Genomic DNA, 23,055 nt, shown 5'->3' on the forward strand with positions numbered 1-23,055 from the left:
TCATCCCCCTCCTAAAAAAACTGATACTGGATGCGTCTCTACCTGAAAACGGTTGCCCAATATCTCTGCTCCCTTACCTTGCCAAAATCTCGGAGTCCCATGTCAACTCCATCCTCACGCAAGACCTAGAAGCTAATTCGATCCTAGACCGGTCTCAAAACGGCTTCCTGGCTGGACATAGCACGGAATCTACACTACTTGCAGTTACAGAATGTTGGACATTCTAAATATATGTACCTGTCGATATGCTGATTATTTGTGTTTCCATGTACTCGTCCTACTGCATAATCTGTAAAGCGCTCTGATACCCTCTGTGGTCATGTTGGCGCTATATAAAACTTTCAAAATAAATAAATAAATACAGAGGAGCTACGGTCTGCATTGGATGAGGACAGAACCTCAGCACTGATCCTGTTGGATCATAGCGCAGCTTTCGACACTGTCTCCCACAGGATTTTGCTACGTCGTCTAGAGGAGATCGGGGTCAAGGCCCTAGCCTAGTACGCATCCTTTTTGACCAATCGGTCTTTTCAGGTCTCTGCCCCTCCTTTCACTTCTAATGTCCATCCTCTCGGTTGTGGTGTTCCCCAGGGATCTGCCCTGAGCCCCACTCTATTTAATATTTATGTCCGCCCCCTGGCCCTTCTGGCCAAAGCCTGGAACATGGCTATGGTATCCTACGCTGATGATACCCAATTGGTGTTCACATTCTCCAACACCTCTAAGCAAGATCAGGCGAAATTACAAGGCAACCTCACGGCCATCTCTGAATGGATGGCTGACAACTACCATCTATGGGGCATTCAATGGTGGCCCTTGCCACCCCCCGCCCCCCTCCCCCCAGCCGAAAAGTGTGGTTAAGAATCTGGGAATTCTGATGGACAGCTCCATTTCGTTCGAGGCACAGGCTAAAGCTGTGGCGGGCACTAGTTTTGGTATATTTTACGTGGCCTGAAACCCATTTTGGGATTCTTTGACACATCTATCCGTTAGATGATTGTCCAAGCCACTGTGTTGTCACAACTAGGCTACTGTAATGGGCTACTCCTGGGCACCAACAAAACCGTTACCGAAAGACTTCAATGGGCACAGAACGCAGCGGCCCGCACGCTCTTTGCTCTACCTACACATTGCCATGTCACCGACCTCCTTCGGCAGCTTCGCTGGTTGTCTATAGAACAGGGAGTCCATTTTAAGACTCTCTGCACCACACACAAGATCTTGCATGGCCTGAGTCCGCAAATTATGAGTGAGCTGTACTCGGCAAATGCTCTGGCCCAAGTCCTGCACTCTGCAGACCTCCACATGGCTTGTGTCCCACGAGTTCACAGGACAAGAGCAGGGGGTGCGCTCATTCAGGGCATTGGCACCGGCCCTCTGGAATTCCATTCCCCTTGCTGCCCACGGCATGCAAGACCATTGGGCGTAGCCTACCTGCCTCACTGTCCGCTTCGGTTTGATTTAGCGCTGGGACGCCCTGTTGCTGGGGCAGCCATGCGCTCTATAAATGCAGATAACATAACACCATGCATACAACACTCTATGCAACTCCACTTTATGACAGTCCACTCTACAAAAATCTAGTCAATGACACACTATGTCACCCTACACCCCTCTACACCACAACACTCCTCTCAACTCTACACTACGACACTCCACTCCATACTACAACACTCCAGTCTATGCCACTCCACGCCACTCTGCTCCACTCTATGCCACTCCTCTCTACTATGGTCTGTGCTACTCCAATCTACGCCACTCTGCTCAACATCAAACTACGTTCCTCCACTCTGTGATACTCCATTCTCCGGCACTCTGCTCCACTCTACATCACTCCAATCTGTGCCACGCCACTCCACTCTACGTCACTCTATGCCAATTCACTTGAGGCCACTCTGCAACACTCCACTCCACTCTATGAGACACTACTCCATTACACTCTACTCTACATCACTCTACTGCACTCTACGCCACTCCACACTACGCCACTCCACTCCTCTCTACGTCACTCCACTCCACTACACATCACTCCACTCTATGCCACTTCACTCTGTCACTCCACGACACTGTGTGCTATCATAGTCCACCCTGGCAGGCCATGCTACGCCACTTAACTTTTACACTGTACTCCACTCTACGTCACCCCACTCCACGACACTTTACTTCACTCTGTGCTGCACACCTCTCCACTCTACAGCACTCTACTCAACTCTTCCACTCAACTCCACGCCACTCAATGACACTCTGTTACACTCTACCCCACTCCACTCTACGACACTCCACTCTATGCCACTACACTGTATGACACTCCACACCACTTCACTCTAGTCCACTCTGCTCCATGACACTCCACGACCCTCAAATGTATGCCATTCTATACTACGACACTCCAGGACACTCTATGCTTCTCTGCACCACTCCACTCTGACATTCTAAGCCACTTTACTCCACTCTGACTCTTTACTCCACTCTACACCCCTCCACTCTACGGAGCTCCACTCTATGCCCATCCACTCTACGTCACTCCACTCTGTGACACTTTACTCTACTCTGCGCTACTCCACTCCACTCTACTCTAATCTGTAGCACTACACTAAACAAGGGTATGCCATGCTACTCTACACCCCTCCACTCTGTGTCACACCACCGACTCTGACACTGTATGCCACTCTACGACACTCCACTCCATGACAATCTACACTACTTTACTCCACTCTGTGACACTTTACTCCACTCTACCGTACTCCACTCCACAACACTTTACTCCACTCTGTCCTACGCCACCCTACTCAACTCGACAACAGTCCACTCTACGCCAATCCACACAACACTCCACTCTGCACCAGTCTATGCCCTTTCACTCTGTGCCCCTGCAATCTACACCCCCTCTGGTCTACGCCCCCTCTGGTCTATGCCCCTACTAATCTGTGCCCCCTCCACTCTATGCCCCCTCCACTCTATGCCGCCCTCCACTCTATGCCCCCCTCCACTCTATGCCCCCCTCTTCTATATATGCCCCCTTCCACTCTATGCCCCCTCCACTCTATGCCCCCTCCACTCTATGCCCCCTCCACTCTATGCCCCCCTCCGCTCTATGCCCCCTCCGCTCTATGCATCCTCCACTCTATGCATCCTCCACTTTCCTCCCCCTCCCTCCATTTTCCTCCCCCTCCCTCCATTTTCCTCCCCTCCCTCCATTTTCCTCCCCCTCCCTCCACTTTCCTCCCCCTCCCTCCACTCTATGCCCCCTCCACTCGATGCTCCTCCACTATACGCACCTCTACTCCACTCTATGCTACTTCACTCTACACCACTTTACTCTAACCTACGACACTCCACTCTACACCAGTCTACTCTATGCCACTGTCCTGTATGCCTCAAACCTTTGGCCATGCTGGACAGCAGCCACGCTGGTGTACAACTTGGCTAAAACACACTGTCCAAGCCAGTAGCGCCTGCATAGGTGAGACCTTTTGGCTTTGCCAATACATGTTATTTAAAAGCAACAACAGGCATAATGGTCTACTTACCCCAGCTTGCCACCATTCCAGTGATAGCAACTAATCGAAGTGGGTCACAATTTGTCACCTTCCTCATTAATATTAATTCGGTAGATTGAATTGACACACCATAAGATTCTTTTTTTGTGAACCATTCTATTAGCAAATAGTTCAGTTTGCAAAATACCAAGGCATTCAGTAAAAGTAGTTTTGCAAATTGTGACCACTTTAACCAAGTGCATTGTACACTCATCTGGCTCATCATGTCATGCACTGATTTATCACTATTTATGTAAATCTTCTTTTTCTCATGAACATTTTTTCATTTCTAAAATTAAATGTTTTAAGTGTTCCTAGCATTTTACCGGAGCAAAACACAATTCATTTCGTTTTTGTGTATCAACTGGATACATAGGGATTTCTTTAATGAAGACAACAATCTAGTTCCTAAATTTCATTCAAGGATATCTTTTTTTCTTCCATTAGCTCTTTGTTTTCAAAACATCTCCTTCTCATGACATCACGTTTGAACGATGACAAACCCTCAACTAATAAGGACCACAAAGAGTGATTCATATTAAACTTCTACAAAATTGTTTTTTCTCAGTATTCTCATTATTTGCTCTATTCTTCCTCAGGGTGATGACCTAAATATCGAAGTTTCAAGCCAATCACTGTGGACTTTCAGTTGCATACATAAAGCAGCCTTTCTGAGCTGAAAGGAGCAGACCACAGTGAGCGTGCTTTACCTTCCAGCTCTAAAAAGTGTTGAGCTGGTTGGACTATGGTCTATCGATGGACCTTGTTCGTATCAATTTTATACCAAATGGAAATCCATCCCTTTTAAAAAAAATAATGTTTCCCTCATTCTGCCTACTCTCTTGCTGGTATTACTCTTATCACAGTTGCCAAGGCATGGAGAAGAACTTTACCACACAAGAATACTTCTGTTTCCACTTACATCCCTTCTCAGATAGGCCTGAAACAGAAGGAGCCAGCACCGACAGTAATTTTGGGTTAATCATCGGACCTACTGTAGCGCTGTCTCCACTCCACCTACAATATCCATACTTTCTCCCGACTTCTAGGGTCGCAGGCCATATCCGACTGACTTGTGGAGATAATACTTTAAGACAGTCAGAATAGCAAGGTGGACTTCCTTCCAGATTTCCAAAGTCTACAAATCTCCGTCTTGCAAGGAGTGTTGCATAGTAAATATATTTGGAGCTAACATAATTCATTCAAGCTGGACCCTTTTGATAGAGCCCAAAGAATAAAAGTTTAGGGCATACCTTAATTTGTCGAACCATTACCTCCGCAAGGAAATTACATATCTCAGTCCGGTAACACGCAATCTTCGGATCTGTCATAAACATGTGGATATCATCTGCAGATGAGAGCATGCATTCTTGGGCATACATACGGGTTTCCTGTAGCTCTTGACAACTTGGCTGGAGACCAATAAACTCTATAAGTAGTGAAAAGATGGTTACGCTTAAGTGCAGCGGGTTTCACCACAGCTCGTAAAATAGAGAAAGAGTCAAGCCAGACCTGCTTAGGATTTCCACCCTCCAGTACTTCTGCCCAAAGCTTAGTAATATCAGAGATAGTCATCATCAGCCTCCACCAAGGCCCAATAACACAAGGAGACTTCCTTTTTCAGGAAACCTGCTATCATCTCCTGGTCCAGCCAGGAGCCCTCTTCCTCCTCTACCCAGGCCTGTGAAGCCCACCAGGAACAGACTTGGTAATACTTGAACCTTGTTACTTGCCCCCGGTACAATTACACAGCACTTCCCAACTCGGTAGGCTTGATGCCATTTTAGATCTCCCCAATAAAGTAACCCCTCAGATTTTAGTGGCTGACTAAGCTGGTCTCTCAAGCATTCGGGGGTTCCCGGGGAATTCCATCCCTTGATGAACCGTGTTGTTGCAGATCTTGCACATCTAGGTCCAAAATCATTTTACCCACTCTGCAGTCACATTTTATTTTTGTTGGGTGTCCTTCACGTGGTAAATATTAATTTGATGAAAACTCAAGAGTGCGTTTAAACAACATGAATTGATAATGCTTCAAAGGGCACTTGGAAAAAAGTTCTAAAATATTGATTAACTACAGTGACTGGGTGAGAGTCTTTTTCTACATAGGATTACAAAGGGAAGGTTAAACAGGAGGTTGGGCACAGATGGTATATTCTGCTAGCAGTGTGTCTCTGGCCAAAGTTGGTCCAAATCTCCTCAGGATTTGCAAGAACATCATGCTCCTGAAAGAGCCAGATTGGGGCATTCATGTCTTATAAATGTACAATAAATATAGTTCCAATGCTCTAATGCCAAATTTGTATAAACAGTGAAGCTTCTTAATTTTGCTACATTACATTTTTTTTATAGAGTGAAGCAACTGCATATTTGGAGGCAGCTTAATGGAGACATCTTTTAGGTTATGGTTTTAGAAACTCATCTTCTATTGAGTGAATGACAGTTGTATTTGAGAAAATAGTACTTTGGCAATGTTGGTGTTGGATGTTTGTTAAAGCCAACGTTATTATTGAAAAAGGGCTGTGTTCCATCAGCTCACCTGAATTCTCAGAATTTTACATTTGGTCCATTGTAGATTCACAAGCCTCACACAGTGACCTTTGACCTTGCTGACATTGAAGCAGTTTGGAGTGCTGCAGAAGAGATCCTGAAATGTGTTGGAAATGTGGACATCTTGATCAACAACGCTGGCATAAGTTATCGAGGCACAATTCTGGACACTGCTGTGGACGTTGACAAAATGGTGATGGAAACCAACTATTTTGGGCCTATCGCTTTAACAAAAGGTGCATGAGTTGTTCTTGTCTCTCACTTCTTATCTGTCCTTTTATGAAAACCCTTATGTGGCTCCTCAATTGGCCTCAGTGAGAGCCCGGGGCTATGTGGTAAATGGGTTTAAAGAATATTTCTGCAGGGATTATCTACAGCGCTGTTTTAGAATCATGCGCAAATAGCATTCTCCTGCGTTTCGCACTTTTAGTTATAGGTGAGAAGAATTACAATACATGAAACATTTAGTAATATTGAACATCAAAAAATGTGTACCATTGGCTACCCAATGTTTTTTTAGCCTGATGTTAGAATCGAGGTCTGATTGAACATGTATGTAATCTTTCTCTTTTATCTGTCATTCTGATTAATGTATTAGTCATCATTTTCTCCTTTTTCTCTGGGTTTCCTTAAATGTTTTGACATTTAAATTTACCTTCTCTTACCTGCCTTTCCATATCATATAGTGGTACCCGCATGAGCATTCTTGTTTCCTAATACACAAGCCAAATTAAGGTCAAACTCTTTGACTAATGGAACAAAATCCTCAACCTGATTCTGGGTCACTGTGTGCATGTGAATGGTTGGAAGGATGCAACAAGATAACATGCCTCCTGGATGATCTGTTTGAACACGGGTGTCACACAACCTACTAACTGAATATTTAATGATTCTTTTCACTCTCCAGGGAAAGATCTGGGAAATATTTCTGACCAGCTAATTAGAATCGGCTACCAAATCAATGAAAGGGATGTGTACTCAGCGAGCCCGCCAACAGCTTTTCTCATGCTTCATAAGAATTGCGCTGATCTGCCTGCATAGGGGCAACATGGGCAAGCACTGCACCTGCACTGGGGACCTGAGATCAGGGTCCTCAGAAGCCACATTCATTTCGACTGGTTTTCCTTAAAATCGGCCTTTCCTGCAAATGGTGACAGGACAAAAGCAACTACATATTTGAACCAATAATGGATGGAGAGTTTGTTATTTGCTTAAATATTTACAGTTTAGACTATAGTATTGAAATTGCATTTAGACAACACTTATTACCATTGATGAGGCGCTGAAGTGCTTTACGGCAAGTAGTTGAGAAATATCATGTACCATTTTGGTGTCTCCATTTCTGTTTCCCTTCCCCAACTAAACTAATCAGAAGCTGGAGAAATAGTTTTGCTGTTAAATGTTAGATTTATCATTTTATCTTGAGTATGTCCTCTGTCCTATGTACCTTGCCTACCCTTATATGGGAACATGTTGAATTGGTATACTGCAGAGTAAAAACCAATAAGGTGAGGTGGCAAAGAAGAGAAAGGCAGCACAGCTCTTGGCAGACAGGCAGAGGGCTGGAGTTGTCCAGGTGTCAGATTCTATGGGAGTAGGTTGCCAGCTTTAAAACGTTTTGTAAAATGTGGAGAACTGATAAATCAGTGTTGGAATATCACTGGTGTTACCATGGTTAACTTGCCACAGTGGATTCACTTTAAAACCAAAGTTTAAAAAAAAAATAAGGGATTCTTGAGGAGTGGAGGAGCAGTAGATATCAGAGGCTGAACGTTTGTAAAACTGTATAATAACTCCCTATTTCATTCCTCTTCAGTTCACCTTTTTTGGTAATCTCATTTGCTTTGCCAACTTAAGGTGTTTTTATATGAGGCTTGGAATATGGATTTTCTGGCTAGTGAAATTAGAAAATCTGACTTTTTTCACTCTTTGTAGCTGAAATACCTCACACTCCCTTCAGGTGAAGCAGTCTCCATTTACATTTTTAGGTCTCGCAGACCTAGCGCTGGAGCGCGCATGCGCTCCTCGCTCTACGAGGGCTTTTTGTTATCGATACGGTTTGGGAAGGGTACTTGACGCCCCGCCCCGCCCATCAATCCGATTGGCTAGCGTCATTATTTATGCAAAACGCTGGCCTCTGATTGAAAAAGAGGCTTTTTGGTTACCACCCGGTCCACTTTTAGTACGGCCCATCCAAAATGGATCTTTTACTTGCGGCGTTATACTGTCTCCTTCATTAGTTGATCAGCAGGCACTATTTACAAAATGGACACTAACTGATGGGGACAATGGCGGCTGCAGCTCTATGCGCTCTAAATTATGTTTTCTTTTAAATACTTTAATGAGCGCTGCACCAATGCAAACTTTGAAAAACCAATAAAAAAATTGATTAGAACATGTCACACTGTTGTTGGCGTGATGCATATTATAATAGCAGAAACAGTAAGCTACGCGCATCAGAAGTTCTGAAAACTATTTGCTACTGACTACATTTCCTAGGTTGCAGCAGTCGCTGCTCCATGCCCAGTGAGATCATATTTCGATACTGTGTCTCAACAACGTCCATAGCAGCGCTTAATTGACATAAACAAAACACTGTGCCTCAGTGTGTTTTAAAGCTGCATTCACGTCCGTGCTGAGCAAAAACGGAAATATTAATAACATTCTTCCTTTCCTGCTCCGTTTAATAGCATAGGCAGTTTTGTCGATCTGTCTCAAAGGGTCAGTGCGCCTGCTGCTAAGATCTGTGTGCTACCTGGTAATGAAAGGGTTTGAATTTTAATGGCTCCCTCTAAGGTACTCATTTCAATTTGGTCAAGTAATTGGTTTTCAGGACTCTGTCAGTTTAAAAGTAGATTTTTTATAAACAGCATCTAAGTAGGCCTGGTAACTGTTGAAATGGAAATACAGAAGCATTCGTACTCGCTATGTAAGAGTTGCTGTTTGCCACTGAAAACAGCTGGTGCTGCCTGTGATAGCATGCTCCGCTGCTGTGGCTGAACAACATCCACGGAAGCGCTTAATTGACATAAAAAAACACTGCGTCTCAGCGTGTTTTAAAACCGCATCCGTGTCTGTTAAGCGTGAAAAAGGGAATATTAATAACATATTTCCTGCCCTGCTCCATTTAATAGCAGGGGCAGTGTTGTCTACGTATCATTGTACAAAGATGCTGTTCAGTGTGTGCCCCGATACTGTACAAACACGCAAAAGGTGAAACCAATTGGTAAGGCCAATGCTTGTTTAATATGTTGCCCATCCTTGATATTATTTGCACAGTTAAATTCATGATTTATCATTCAATAAGGACACGCTGCACTTTAAAATACATTTAATTTTTTTAAATCTAAATGAACGGGCCTTTATAATGCATTTAATTATGGTAATTTATTACTTTTACAAGACTTTAAACTGTTGTCATTGTAAATAACAATGGCTTTTATGTTTTACAAATGAAAAACAAAAAGAAAAACATTGTCATTTACAATGTCAATAACTCAAACTAATGTCAATGCGAGGCCTATTGCATTTCCAATGCTTGTTTTTATTGAGGGTTATTTATAGAATGCTTACTAAATCCTGAGAAGCAAAAGAGTATAATCACCACCCTACCAGCTAACCAATCAGATGAATACTCATCATTATAATTCACAAACAATAAGATTCAATATACAGCAATATATTTATGGGAAATATCATATAGGACCGACATATAGGACCGACTAGGTTTGTCTCTAATTAATATAGTGACCTATCCCAAGCCCAACCCCAAACTCCCCAACAACTCCTGTGCTTTGATTTCAGATGTGAAGAAATGGGGCTTATCCTGAATGACCACCTTTGATTTCGCTCGATTTAATAAGTACGCCTGTGCCCAACTGCTCTAACAATGTTGTATCGGCTGCCTCAAGCACATCCTCCACTCCACGGTGGTGTAGAAAAAATTGGGCCTGACAAAGAATGAGCAACCTTCAACTGTAGGTCGCCGATTGGGCGAGCCAGCTCAAAAACTGCCTGTCTGAGAAGGAAATTCCCACTGAAGACCAAAATCTCTCTTTTTATTGCCCATATGCCCCTGCACATGCCTGGGGTGCTGATGAAATCTGTGTGCCCGCTAAATCTTAAAGTCTCAATTCCATCTGGCTATTTCCGGGAAGGCTGTTCTGAATAGCTCCACTACTTATTTTTTATTGTCTATTCATTCTAAGCCTTTTTCCATGCCCAACACCCAAAGGTTATTACGTCTTGATCTGTTTTCAAGCTCTTCAAGCTTCCAAAGGGTCAGACACATGCGGTTCAATAACTTCACATGCTTTCCTGTGTGCTCCTAGTTCACTCTCCAGCCTGAGTACTCTATGCTCCACTTCACTCACTTTTTGGAAAACTCAGAACATGTTTTGGCCATTCTACGAATGCCTTGCTGTTGCTTCCGAATGGCATTCTGAGCTTTACGACTATCGGCCCGTGTTTCTTCATGGTGCGCCATGATGTCTGATATATTGTTTCCAAGGTAACAACATTGGGGTGAATCAGGCTAGTTTCCTTTCCATCTGCAATGTTCTCGCCCAGAAAGGGCGCTGTAGCATAGTCCCACCTCAGCCCTAAGGCAGTCTCCTGCTGCTGCTCCCTTTTCTTAATCATCAGGCGTGGGTCATTCAGAGCCTCCTTAGGCGACGGGCTACTACCCGTCCTGTCTAGTCTGCTCAAACCACTAGAAATACTTCCTAGAGATGTTCTTCTTTGTCTCTTATGTGTTCTTCCTTGAACCATTCCGACTGATCAGATAGAGAGAAGAAATGTTCCCCCACTTCCAACTCAGCTTGCAATTGGTGGCCCATCACATTTGATTATTGAATTGCCCCCCTCCCAACTTATTTGGTGCTGCTCTCAGTGATAGGGACATACACAAAGGAGTTATCTATCCTCATACTCAAGCAAAACTTTTACAGAGTGGGGGTCAGTACGCTGGGTGCCTAGGCAAGACCCAGACCCACTTGATGAACCTGTCCCATTATTCACTTGTCCACCAAGCTGGACCCCACTGGTAGTGGCCCCTCAGTGCATGGCCTAGTACTCATGGTTAAGGTATCCCCCACTAGTTTATTCTCTGGGGCAGTATCCATCAGAGGAGGTACTGCAGACTTGGAGGGAGCCTCCAGATACCACCATCACCAAGGAGTCAGAATTTTGCTCAGCCATCCTCCCCGCCACCCCCCCCCCCCGAGTAGCCATTTCACGAGCGCGACTCCTAAAAAAACTCCTCCATTGTCGTTGCTGAGCTTCGCCCTCCTCGTTTGGGGCCGCCCGTCGCCGAACCAGGGTCACTGCCACCGGTAATTGCCTTACCTGAAGATGTATCACTTTGCCGTGTATTGGGCTGTGTAATTGTGTATTGGGTTTACAGAATGCCGCACCATTTGCAGCAGTTCCTCAGCAAAGCCTGGGCGTGCACGTTGGCTTGGGTGCCATCGGGGCCATAGCAAGGGGCCGGACTTCCCAGTGGCTTCTCCGTCTCGCCTTACCAAAGCCTGCCCGCCACAACAGCATCTTTGCAATGCGATACAGAATTGCTGTGCCCTTGCATCCGGTAATGCTCCTGAACTGCACCAAACAGTCTCGCGACTAAGACCACATCAGTAGCCGCCAGCCGAAGGTCAGCAGTCAGGAGAGAATCAGCTCAAGGCCAGGTTGGTAGGAGGGTCCAATCGACCGTCCTCACACGGCTGCCATCTTGACCCCATGCCCAAAATACTGAAAAGAAAGTTCGGAATAATGTCAAGGAGACATGAAGTCTCTTATCACTTATTTCCTACGTGAAAAGTCCTTGGCTGAGGAAGTCCTTTACAACTTGGATGTAAAGCAAGCCTTGCACTTTTGACGAAGTTATGAATCTACATTTATAATCCCAACATTTTGTGACATTTGGGGGATTGAAGCTGGTTGAGTAGCTTCTACATTTACAAAAGTCAGATGGATAATATCATGCGTCGCCCAGGGTTGCTCACTGAATGGAGCCTGGAGCCCAAGATCCATCAGACAGCATCAATTGCATTCTCCAGACACATACCTATTTGAGACCTATTCCTGGTTTTGATGGGACTGCTCAATGCATTTTGTTGACACTATGCTTTTGAGGCTTTCTCCTAGAGCTATGCTAAATTTGTCCGGGAAGCTCTACAAAAGCTTAGTCTAGGTTTAGGCTGCCTAAGGCTGTCTTTCTACTTCCCCTTTCTTGTCTTCATTTGCTGCGGAATCGTCCCACAGTTTGAAAATGGAAAATAGTTGTGGTGTCAGAGTAGGGTTAAGTCACAGTTAAGGTGAATACGTTACTCCTAGTAAGCTCTTAACTATTATGCATCCCGCCCCCTTAGCCATCAGTGGGTCTGGTAATACCAATTAGCAGCTGGTGAGGACACATGCACAGGGATTGAGGAGTGTTGGCATATGGCAATCACATGCTTATGCAGTTGTAGATGCATACAAATCTTTATTACATCTATTTCTGAAACTGTTTAGGTCCTTCTGCTAGGAAGTACACATCACCACTTATTAATGATAGGAGAGATTGACTGAGCAGAACCTTGTGGATAAAAGTTCCATTATTTACCTCTCTCCACTTCTCAAAAGGGTAATTCATGAATTTAGGAAATTAAAGTGTAATGTATTGTTGTTTTCACTGACCACATTCATGATTCCATTCACTTAATCCATTTTTTTCCTCTAGCTATTCTACCTTCGATGATCAAGAAGAGATCTGGCCATATAGTCGTCATCAGTAGTGTTCAAGGCAAAATTAGCATTCCTTTCAGATCTGCATGTAAGTATTTGTCTCACATTCTACAGTAATCTGGTCATAGGTGAGCAGATTAGTATTTGTTACATTTGACTGATTTCCTGTTGAAATGACTGAGAGTCTGTAATGAATCTAATCTTGATCCAATTATTTTGATCCGAAGTTGCCCAAGACTGCTGTGAAGAGTGTGTGGAATCCTACTGTATAGTTGTTCTACCTGTGTCCATATGGTTAAGGCCCATGCGCAATGTGTTTCTATGTCATCTGTTGCTTCACAAATCTCACTGCTTACATGGGATTGTGCATGTACCGCTTGTCAACTCCAGTGCTGCTCTGCCACAGCTTATAAACAAGTAGAGAGGCAACTACAATCAATTGTCAGTGTTCTATACACAGAAAACAATAAATAGATGGCTGAAGGTCTTGGTTGATGATTCAGTCACTTTGCTTTAGTGTATTTTTTCAAAAGGATGCAGCCAATGCATTTCACCTTAAAAAAGGCTTCATTAGGGTTACAGATCTTCACCACTCCGAAAGATCAAAATTCTTGTCTGCATTCAATCGAATGACGGTAATCTTTCACTAGTTGGTTCATAGACCAAAGGTAGTAGCCTAGTGGTCTCTCAGACAAATTGCCCTACTCTAATAGCATCCAGGGTGCAATGGCGTCAAACACAACTCACGCATAAAGACCAAGAGAGTTTGTGAATAGGAGCCGCGCAACTGACGATCGATTATCTAATTAGGCACATGCTGGTCCCAAGATTCTTTGCTTTTCTCTTTTAAGAGAAGTTACTCACAACTGTGAATATCACAGGATCCTGACAATATACGTACAGGCGAAATCCTGCTTACACATTCATAAAGCTGGGATAATCCAACAGGCCACTGGGCTAATACCTGTGGTCTGTGAACCAACTAGTGAAAGAATACTGCACGCCCGATTGAATAGAGACAAGAAATTTGATCCTCCAGTGGTGAATATCTCTCACCCTGATGAAGCCTTTTCAAGGTGAAACACGTTGGCTGCGTCCTTTTGAAAAAAATACAATAAGCAAATTGACTGAATCATCAACCAAGACCTACGACCATCTATTTATTTTTTTCTGTATATATAACACAGACAACTAATTGTAGTTGCCTCTCTACCTGTTTACAATAGATGGTTATGTGTGGTCGATGAGCGGCTGACCATTGAGGTGGGAATTCTGTTAATCTAGCATATGTTTTGTGACGATGTCAGGTAGCGCGGTTTTGCAATCCCAGGCTGCTTCCTTTGTCTGGTCCGCTGCCATGCCACAGCTCATGAAGATTCATTCCTTGGTTTGTTGTGTGTGAGCTCCTGCTCACACTAGTTGCTGGAAGTCAGTGCTCTCTTGTGTGCTGCACTGCTTAAAGAAAGCTACTGGCTACATAATTTGCTGCATCTGGGTGTATTATTCAGCAAACTTTGAATTCAGATTTGCGCTGCAGTTCCCCTGGCATGAGATGAATACAAGTCTCTTTAAACATTCATAGCACATACATTAATTAAATGGCCACTACCTGCAATGTGCGTTAAAGGTAACAATAGGCAATGCAGTTCCTTTACCGAGGATACTTTAAGGAAAGGATTTCCCAATGTAATTTCAATGGACAATGCTGTACAATTAACATATACCAATAAGGTAATCTCCAACAAAATGGATCAGCTGCAGGTGGAAGGGGATCTGTCCAAGAAAGAGTTGCGTCCCGTAAATTGGGTTCACAAGTCATGACGGAAAATTCTTTGCAAGTACTAAGACGAAGGAGCCAACACATGTAATCTGTTAATAGAGAGAATGTGTGGCATGCAGCAGGGGAAGAAGTGAAATGTATTAAGAAATATGAAAATGTATAAAGATGGTACAGGGTTCGGTGGAGAGATTCTTTGTACCCTTTAAATTTCATCCCAAAGCAATTCCCAGGCAACCTGAAGTGTAGTAGTTTAACTCAATTCACAAGATGCTTAATATCTTGCATATTTGCTCCTTCCTAAATACCAATCACTCTTATGCTATTCATCTAGTATGTGTTTTCTAACTGTCAAAGTTCTATTGGCCTTTCTAGCTGAATTGTCTCACCCTGCAGCTGCCTAATAAAATCTGTGACACTTAAATTTCTCCATTCTGCCACCCTAGGTCTCTTGTGAACATCAGTCATCTTTCTCTGCAGGTTCTTGAGAGAGAAATGTTAAGGTCTTAAAATATTGTATTCAGTTCCCTCTCACCCAAATTTATTTTTCATGTCCTCCATATATGTAATAAAATCACTAGTAGGATGTTGACTCTGGTAGTCCTAATGATAGAGTCTGAGCAGCCTATGTCTTGAGAGAGAGCTTGAGCCTTATTTGACCCACTCTCATCAGAAATACTCCCTCCTGCTGAAGAATGCCCTACTCTGTCATTTGTAGTGGAGCAAATCTACCCTCTCAAAGAGCAAGTGGTGGACTAATACGAAGTGAATTCTGGTTCCCAATCTAGCCACAAAATGTTTCCACTTAGTCTCATCCTGGTTATACAATTCCACTTCCCCTGGCCCCTCGGATAAAGCTAAATTATTTCCAAACACCCTAGAATCCTTAAAGAACCATATTTTATCAGGGAAGATAGGATTGAATGGAAGGCATATATTAGTAGAGAAAATAGGACCAGCTTGGGAACAAAAGACAACATTTTGACCCTCCCCTTTTATTTATTATTCAGCTGAACCAATAGCCATTCGTTAGGATGTTGTTTACCTTGAATTTACCAGGTTCGTTCTAGTTAGCATGAGTGATGAAGACACTATTAGTTTGCAATCTTTACAAATCAATTTCTGTATTTGAAAATCAGAGTGTCACAGAGCAGGCCTCCTTAAAAATGTAATAACAGCTAGTGCTTGGGACAGTTGTATTATTTTCACACTTATGCTTTATTATTCTTAGCAGTTTACTGTCATATCCGACTTGCATTACAAATCCTGAAACTGTGCTTTGCCTTTCCTGTTTTTCCTTCATGTGAAAAATATTGTATTTGCAGACATAGCACTGTTTTAAAAAAAAGCTGTCAAACTCGTTCAACTTCTTGTGGTTATTATGCAACATTTATTATAAGTGTTGGTAATTTATACTCTGACAGCAATATTTAAGATGTTATTTTTACCGTGTGATGAAGAAAGCTTATCCTTTGGCTTGCCGATTAAAGTTGATCACATTTTAAAGCCTCCCTGGGTATATGTGGTACCACCAATGGATTTGATTCACTGCATCTACCTTGAATTAACAAAAAGAAGTACTTTTTAGGGTGTTTTTTTGATGGCCCTTGTCTAAATTATTTGCATTGTTGTGTTGCAGACGCAGCGTCAAAGCATGCAACTCAAGCCTTTTTTGACTGTCTGCGAGCAGAGATGGAGCCTTATGAAATCGATGTAACTGTGGTGAGTCCTGGCTACATACAGACCAATTTGTCGCTCAACGCAGTTACAGGAGATGGATCCAAATATGGAGGTGAGATTTAAGATCTTCTTAGGGGCTGCTTATTGATATATGTAGATTTTAAAAACGTGCATTTATAAATGTAATATGTTTAGACTAAACACTTTTACAGTGTGAAAATAAGGTGGATAGTGTCGGAGCTTCATGTTGAGGATTCTTTGAACATTCTAAAAGAGAAATATGTCTAGTTTACAGGAATCATGGATGGGCATGTATACTTTAGATGGAGTTAAGGCAAGGTCTAGAACTTAGCACAAGGTAGAGAGGTTAATGGAATCTAAATGGTTTGTGTCATGAGATGTGCAGTGACAGCAGTTCCCGAAGAATAAGGTACAAATTATGGCTAAGGACAATTGCACGGTGGATTGTGTGCCACTTTCAGGGCTTGGGGCTTTTATTCTTTCATGTAAGGTTGGATGGCGCTATCACAGGGTAAGTGGGATCTTTCATGTGGTAGGTTGAATGGCACTTTCCTATTGTAACTGGTGGGTTACAAATAATTCTTATATGGTAACTGAGGCTGGTATGGATGCAGTTTACAGTTCAATCATTTACCAGAAGGAAAGGTAATCATTTGATGTCAGTAATTTTCTACAGGTTATTGAAAAATCATCACTCTGACATCCCTCATAGATTTTGTATTACTAGTTCTTCCACTTCAACTACACTACCGTATTCTCTCTGTTGGGCCACAGAGCTATTCTTTTTAATGTGAGACACACTGTTATACTTTGTTTCACATTCCTTTCCATCTTGTGCCTCATGTCACTGTCTTTATAATGCCTGTTGGCTTCCTCACATTAAAATCTCTCTTTTCTCCTATTTGTATTGCAATTCATTTTGCAGATACCAACACTAATTATATTCTGTTTTCATTTTATAATTGAAATTCATGACCGCAATCAATCAAAATGAAATATTTACCATCAATTGTTTATATATTTGTAAATTATATTTTTTGTTTTTGTATTGTTTCCTCATGGCTGTACTTTAGCCAGTATTCCTGTTCGGTGTTGCATAAGATGTAGCAAATGATCCCTAACATGATTCAAATCAAATCCAAAGTAATCTTTATTCAGTTAAAAAGTAAACCAATAAACCATAAAATACACACAAAGTTATAAAAACATTGTTCGTTCAATGCTAAAACAGTAAAAAAAATCACAGAATTTAACAGACTTTTAAAAACAAAAACATCCAAAATCAAAACAAACGTGGTGATATTTGTATCATCAAAAATTATAATACAGAGCAAGGCATCAAGGTAGTTTGAACTGACCCTGTCATCCGTTAGATTCAATTACAAGTACAACACCAAAGAAAACAAGATGATATAGTCCAAATGTAAATACAGAATTGTATAAATTCTTGATATTGTTGACATGTAGTTGTAGCGTGGCTGCAGACAGCCGATGCGTGTTTCGTCGTGTAGACGACTTTCTCAAGGCTGTTGGTAGAAATATACAGTACACCACTAAAAATTACGTAGGTTTTGGAAAATTGATAATTTTCCCCAGTGTCAACCACTTCATGCAGGTGTTGTTACATACAACTAGAATATTGAAAGTGATTCATAAACTTTGAAACCAAGAAAGTGCTTGGTAGAGACATAGTCAAAGCTTGACCATGTTACAACAATTAGAAGCAAGTACCCAAATGAGTAGAGAGAAAGAGGGAAGAACCAAAAAAAGAATGGTATAGTCCTTAATTACAATAAACAGTGTTAGAAATTCTTGGAGTACTTCACTTATCCCATTGAAATTGTCCCTTGGACGGAATAGCTAGAGAAGTTGTAACCACCAGACACTAGAAGAGTAGAATGGAATCTAAATTGAAAGGTAGTTTTAGGTACCTCAAACTTTGACTGTTACGTCTGTGACTGTTTATACACAGATACGGTCCAGAATCCCCTTGTTGTATTGGGGAGATGAGACAGCAGAAGCATAAAATTATCCCAAATGTAGTGGATGGAGTACAAATTTCAAACGTCGTCTCTTGGATACAAGAGAAGCACAATGATATTAAAAATAAGTTTAACACACAACGACGTGAATCGTTAAAAAATCCCGATAAGGATCTATATCGCAAATATTCATGAGGGAAGTCCGCCCTCACCAATCATTAAAAAAATTAATAAAACATTGCCTACTAGAAAATGTTCTTAGTAAACCATATGTTAAAGTAGGATAGTAACTTATTGTTAAATACAATGCATCATGATGCATATCCAACAGTCCTCATTTACTCATTTGCAAAGGACACAACAAATGTGGAAAAAAGCTTTTAAGAAGTACACTGTGTATTACTCCATCATGATGAGAAACTGTTATCTTAGGCCCATGTTGAGAAAAGCACAATATTTTTTTCGTTAGCCCCTCATACCCTTTATGCGCTTAGAACTGTTGCGCTTGTTGTAATAGACGAGACTGCAATCCTAGCAGTTTAATGTAACAGTATGCCATCCATGGTAGTGGCGGGGGTAGCCTAAATTAATCAAATTAAGAAAAGCCATAAGCAAAAAGGAGGAACCGTATATGCTATTTTTAGAAACACATAAAGCGACCGATCACGGTAAAGAGAATATCAGCAGTAAACACCCGAGTATGGAAACCGTCAACAGAAATGGAGACCAAGTATCCCATGCACACGTGAATAAGGCTTCTTTATAAAAATACACTGTGTATTGCTATATCCTGACGAAAGACCGATAATCAAGGCCCTATTAGGAAAACAATCTTCCTCTTGTTAGCCCCACGTACCTTTTATGTGCTTAGAACTGGCGCACTCGTTATAATAGATGAAACTGGAATCCTAAAAGTTTATTTCAACAGAATGTTGTCCATGGTAGTGGCGGGGGTAACCTATATTAAACAAAGTATAAAAATCCATAAACGAAAAGGAGAAACTGTCTACGCTATTTTTAGGAAACAAATAGTTTCCGATAAGTGGAACTTATTGGAGGTTACAGAAGGGGTAGTTGGCCCAAGGACGTCCTTGGGGGCCAACTTCCCCTTCTATCACCTCCAGTAACTCTCACACACTTGTTTGCTGAGAGGTCAACAGAGGCCTCCTTTCTCCAGCACTCTGCAAATTTGCCTCCTGGCACACTACTGGTTGGGGGAACAAACCCACTTTAGTCCTGAGGCCTTCAGGAGTAAAGTGGAATTAATTATTCCAACCAGCAGCGTGCGAGGAGGAGGGTTTGCAGAGTGAGGGAGAAAGGGGTTGTGGCCTCTTCCTCTCAGTAATCCCGCTGTCTGGCACTTACTGGTCCCCCTTCCCTGTGCCAATTTCGGCCCCGGGGACCCCATCCCCCAGGGCCAGGCCTTTTTTCAATGGGTGAGGGGAGACGCGCAGTCCCCCTCTCAGGCCGATTTCGGCCCCAGGGCCTGACCTTTCCTTTTTTAAATGTATTAAGGGAGGCCCCCCTACCAGGTCATTTTTATGCCCCGGGGACCCCATCCCACTGGGCTTGCCCTTGTATTATTATTATTTTTTAAATAAAAAATGGGAGGGTGCCGCACAACCCCTTCCCGGGCCGATTTCAGCCACGGGGGCCTCATCCCCCATGGCCGGGTCTTTTCTTTTTTCTTTTTTTAGTTGAAGGGAGGGGGGCCAGGTGTCCCCCCACCCGGGTTTTTTTTTCCCATGGGGTCCTATTCCCGGGGCTTGCCCCTTTTTTCTTATTTTTTTTAAAATGAAAAATGGAGGGGGGCTGCGGGGGCCCCACTCCAGGCCAATTTCAGCCCCAGGTACCCTATCCCTTGGTGCCCGGACTGTAGTGTGGATGTCCTGGTCCCACCCAGAGCACCCACTTTTTAAGGGTAGGGGACCGCGGGGGAGACTCTGCGCTCTGGCCGGCTCTCCACCTCCTGCAGGAGCCTGCTTTACTTTTACACATAGCGCTGGGATGCCTTAGGGTAGCCATTGCGCTATATAAATGCTTTTTCATTCATTTTCATTCATTCATAGGGAACTGCTAACATGCAGCCCCATGTGTGTAAAAGCAATTCTGCTCCGCCTCTCATAAGTGACAGATTTTCTGCCATAGCAAACAGCAATATCCCAGGGTTGAGCACCCGGGACAATGTAGCAGCCGACCTTGAGGGGTGGCGGTCCTCAGGGCCATCTAGGGTTCTAGGAGGAGGGCCGTGTGGCCCATCTCCAAATTTGCCCCGGGAAGGTGGTGGTCCCTGGGGCTGCGCGGGGGGGTGCAGCCCCCCACATTCACTTACAATATAGCCCCCAGGCTGGGTGTTCGATAGGCCCATGCACCCCCCTCCTTTTTTGCAAAATGCACCCAGCCCACCCGGGGGCAGATAATAAACAAAGCACGGGAGCACACCCTTTGTTTTTTTCCCAATTTTCAAGCAGATCAGTGGATCCCGCTGAATTCTTTTTTTTAATGCTTTTTTGGGCCCTGGGGGATCTCAGTGGGACAATACTTTGGGTTTTAGGTCGACAACTCACAACACAGGTTTTGGATTGATTATAGTTGAGGTCCACATAATCCATAAAGGAAACAAATGCATTGATCAGCTTTTTCCATTAGCAGTACACAATAATAAAACTGTCATCAGCATAAAGCAGTGCTAGAATAGATCTTCATCCGATTTGTGTCATATCTTGTCTTTAAAGGGCAAGGTGATCGCTTAAACCGTTAATATGCAGGATAAAAAGAACTGGAGCAAGGACACACCCTTGTCGAACACCTCAAGATTAATGTGTTCTGTGTATTCTCCATTGCTTCCATTTCTGACCTTAGCAGATAGTCCAGAATGCGATCTATGGAAAATGTGAATTAAAGCAGTATCACGCCCATAGTTGTTAAAATGGACCAGAGTTTAGATCAGTTGACACAGTCAGATGCACAGCTCAGGTCCATGAAAGCCAAGTAAAGGTAACCCTGGAAAGCTTACGTATACTTGACAAAAATAAACTAAAGATCCAAAAGCTAACTGATTGTCCTTAGTTCAGTCCTAAAACCATATTGCACTTCAGAAAATACATTATCAGATGCCCAAGCCAGAATTCACCCAATTCCTTTAACAACAGAATCAATAAGGGAAATAGGTCTATATAGCAACAGGGATCACACCTATATTATACATGATTCGTTGAGACGCCATCTCCTATATGGCTGACTTGGGCAACTGATACCTTTAAATCAAAATATATTGTTACCAGGTGGTGGAAAAATCGAGTGGATTTTTGTGAGTTTAGAATTCACAAAAAGCAACTTTGTTGGTAACTCCTGTACTGTTAGATCAGAGTCATTCTCTTGTTTTGTACAAGCAAGCACAGCACCACAAAGCCGGAAAACTGCTCTTGAACACTGGTCAACAATTATAAAAAGATTGCATGTTGTAGCCTGTGCTGTGTATGTGTGCAGGGTAAGTGTGTCAGCTGGCCTTGCTTGCCCAGTCATACAATGGAGTGATGTGGTCAGTATTCTAGGTCTGTGATATGCTTGGGCTAGGTATGAGGAGCTGAGCAGGGAGAACATCCTGCTCCTGTTGTAGTATGCTTTGCATGTCATTTAGTAGTAACAGGATTAAAAAAGTCTTCTTGTTACATTATCCTGTTCCGATTCATTTACATAAGTGGCAATGACTTTAATTGACAACAGTGATGCTAAATTAAAGTGGCTTCTTTTTTTGGCATTGAGGACATCAGTCCGGAAAAAATGTACCATCTGTGAATGTATTCCCTAAGAGAACTAAAGCTGAAATGGAGTTTAAAGTGCCTAATATGTTAACAGTGGCTTCCCAATAAAACTATAGCAAAGGCTTGAAATTCACGAGTTAAGATGCTTCCTTCATCTCGTGTCACAGCTCTGCCGTACGAAGTCTCCCATAGCTAGCATGTAATTTATTAAAACATACACACATTTTCTCATTAAAATTAACTTAGTACTCAATATAAAAATACACTAACTAAATCATACACAAAGACGCCCACTTTCATACGTGTGACCAACGGGAATTATGGAGGAGGGTTTAATATAACCCCTTCACCCACCCAATCTAGCCTGGATTACAGGCCTCTGCTCCCTTCACCTTGCATAAGGCCAGGGAACGTGTTTAACCATTACTTTTTTCATTGCCAAGGGCCGGGAGTAATATGTGTCACAAAGCTCCTTGCCTTGCCCAAGAGAGGAGAGGTGTTCATTACAAAAACAAAATAGTAGACAACCTGCTACCTACCTGTGCACCCTATTTCCAGTTGGACAAAAGTATGCAGGAGCAGGTGGCAAATGACCCTCCCATGCTCCCAATACAGAACACAGTGGGCTCACACTCCTCCTTATACACTGTTCCCAGCATAATTAAAGGAGTTGCTGTTGCCTCCTATTCTTCTGAGAGGACCTATGCACTGGTTCTTCAAAGAAACTCCTCGGTTGGAATCTTCGTCCACAAGATTACAAGGATACAAATTCAAAATTCCTTAGCATAAGAAATTGGGTTATTAGTTGAGGGGGCGAGTACCCACCTTAAATTATAACAACAGTCCTTGTCTGGGTGAACCACCAAACAAACCTGAACTCAGCCCCCTGGTAGCTATGTCACAAAGCAGATAGACCTAACTTAGAGGCAAAGCCTGCATCGCTGGTTTCACCCGGACGCATGCGTCCCATATTTAAAACCCGAGGTAGATCTGGTACTCCCGCGCCTTCTTTC

The 23,055-nt window shown here is 42.9% G+C and overlaps 1 protein-coding gene across 3 annotated transcripts in view; it reads left to right on the forward strand.

The window, feature by feature from the left end:
* The window catches only part of DHRS7B (dehydrogenase/reductase 7B), a 118,913-nt gene that overhangs the window by 89,308 nt on the left and 6,550 nt on the right, over positions 1 to 23,055 (forward strand). For all 3 annotated transcript variants that reach the window (XM_078665233.1, XM_078665234.1, XM_078665235.1), the window contains exons 4-6: positions 6,115 to 6,325; positions 12,814 to 12,906; positions 16,235 to 16,387. In XM_078665233.1, the coding sequence (XP_078521359.1) occupies positions 6,115 to 6,325; positions 12,814 to 12,906; positions 16,235 to 16,387 (457 nt within the window). The remainder of the gene's footprint in view (positions 1 to 6,114; positions 6,326 to 12,813; positions 12,907 to 16,234; positions 16,388 to 23,055) is intronic.

Source organism: Lissotriton helveticus, chromosome 10, assembly GCF_964261635.1.
Source record: "Lissotriton helveticus chromosome 10, aLisHel1.1, whole genome shotgun sequence".
Classification (NCBI taxonomy): Eukaryota; Metazoa; Chordata; class Amphibia; order Caudata; family Salamandridae; genus Lissotriton; species Lissotriton helveticus.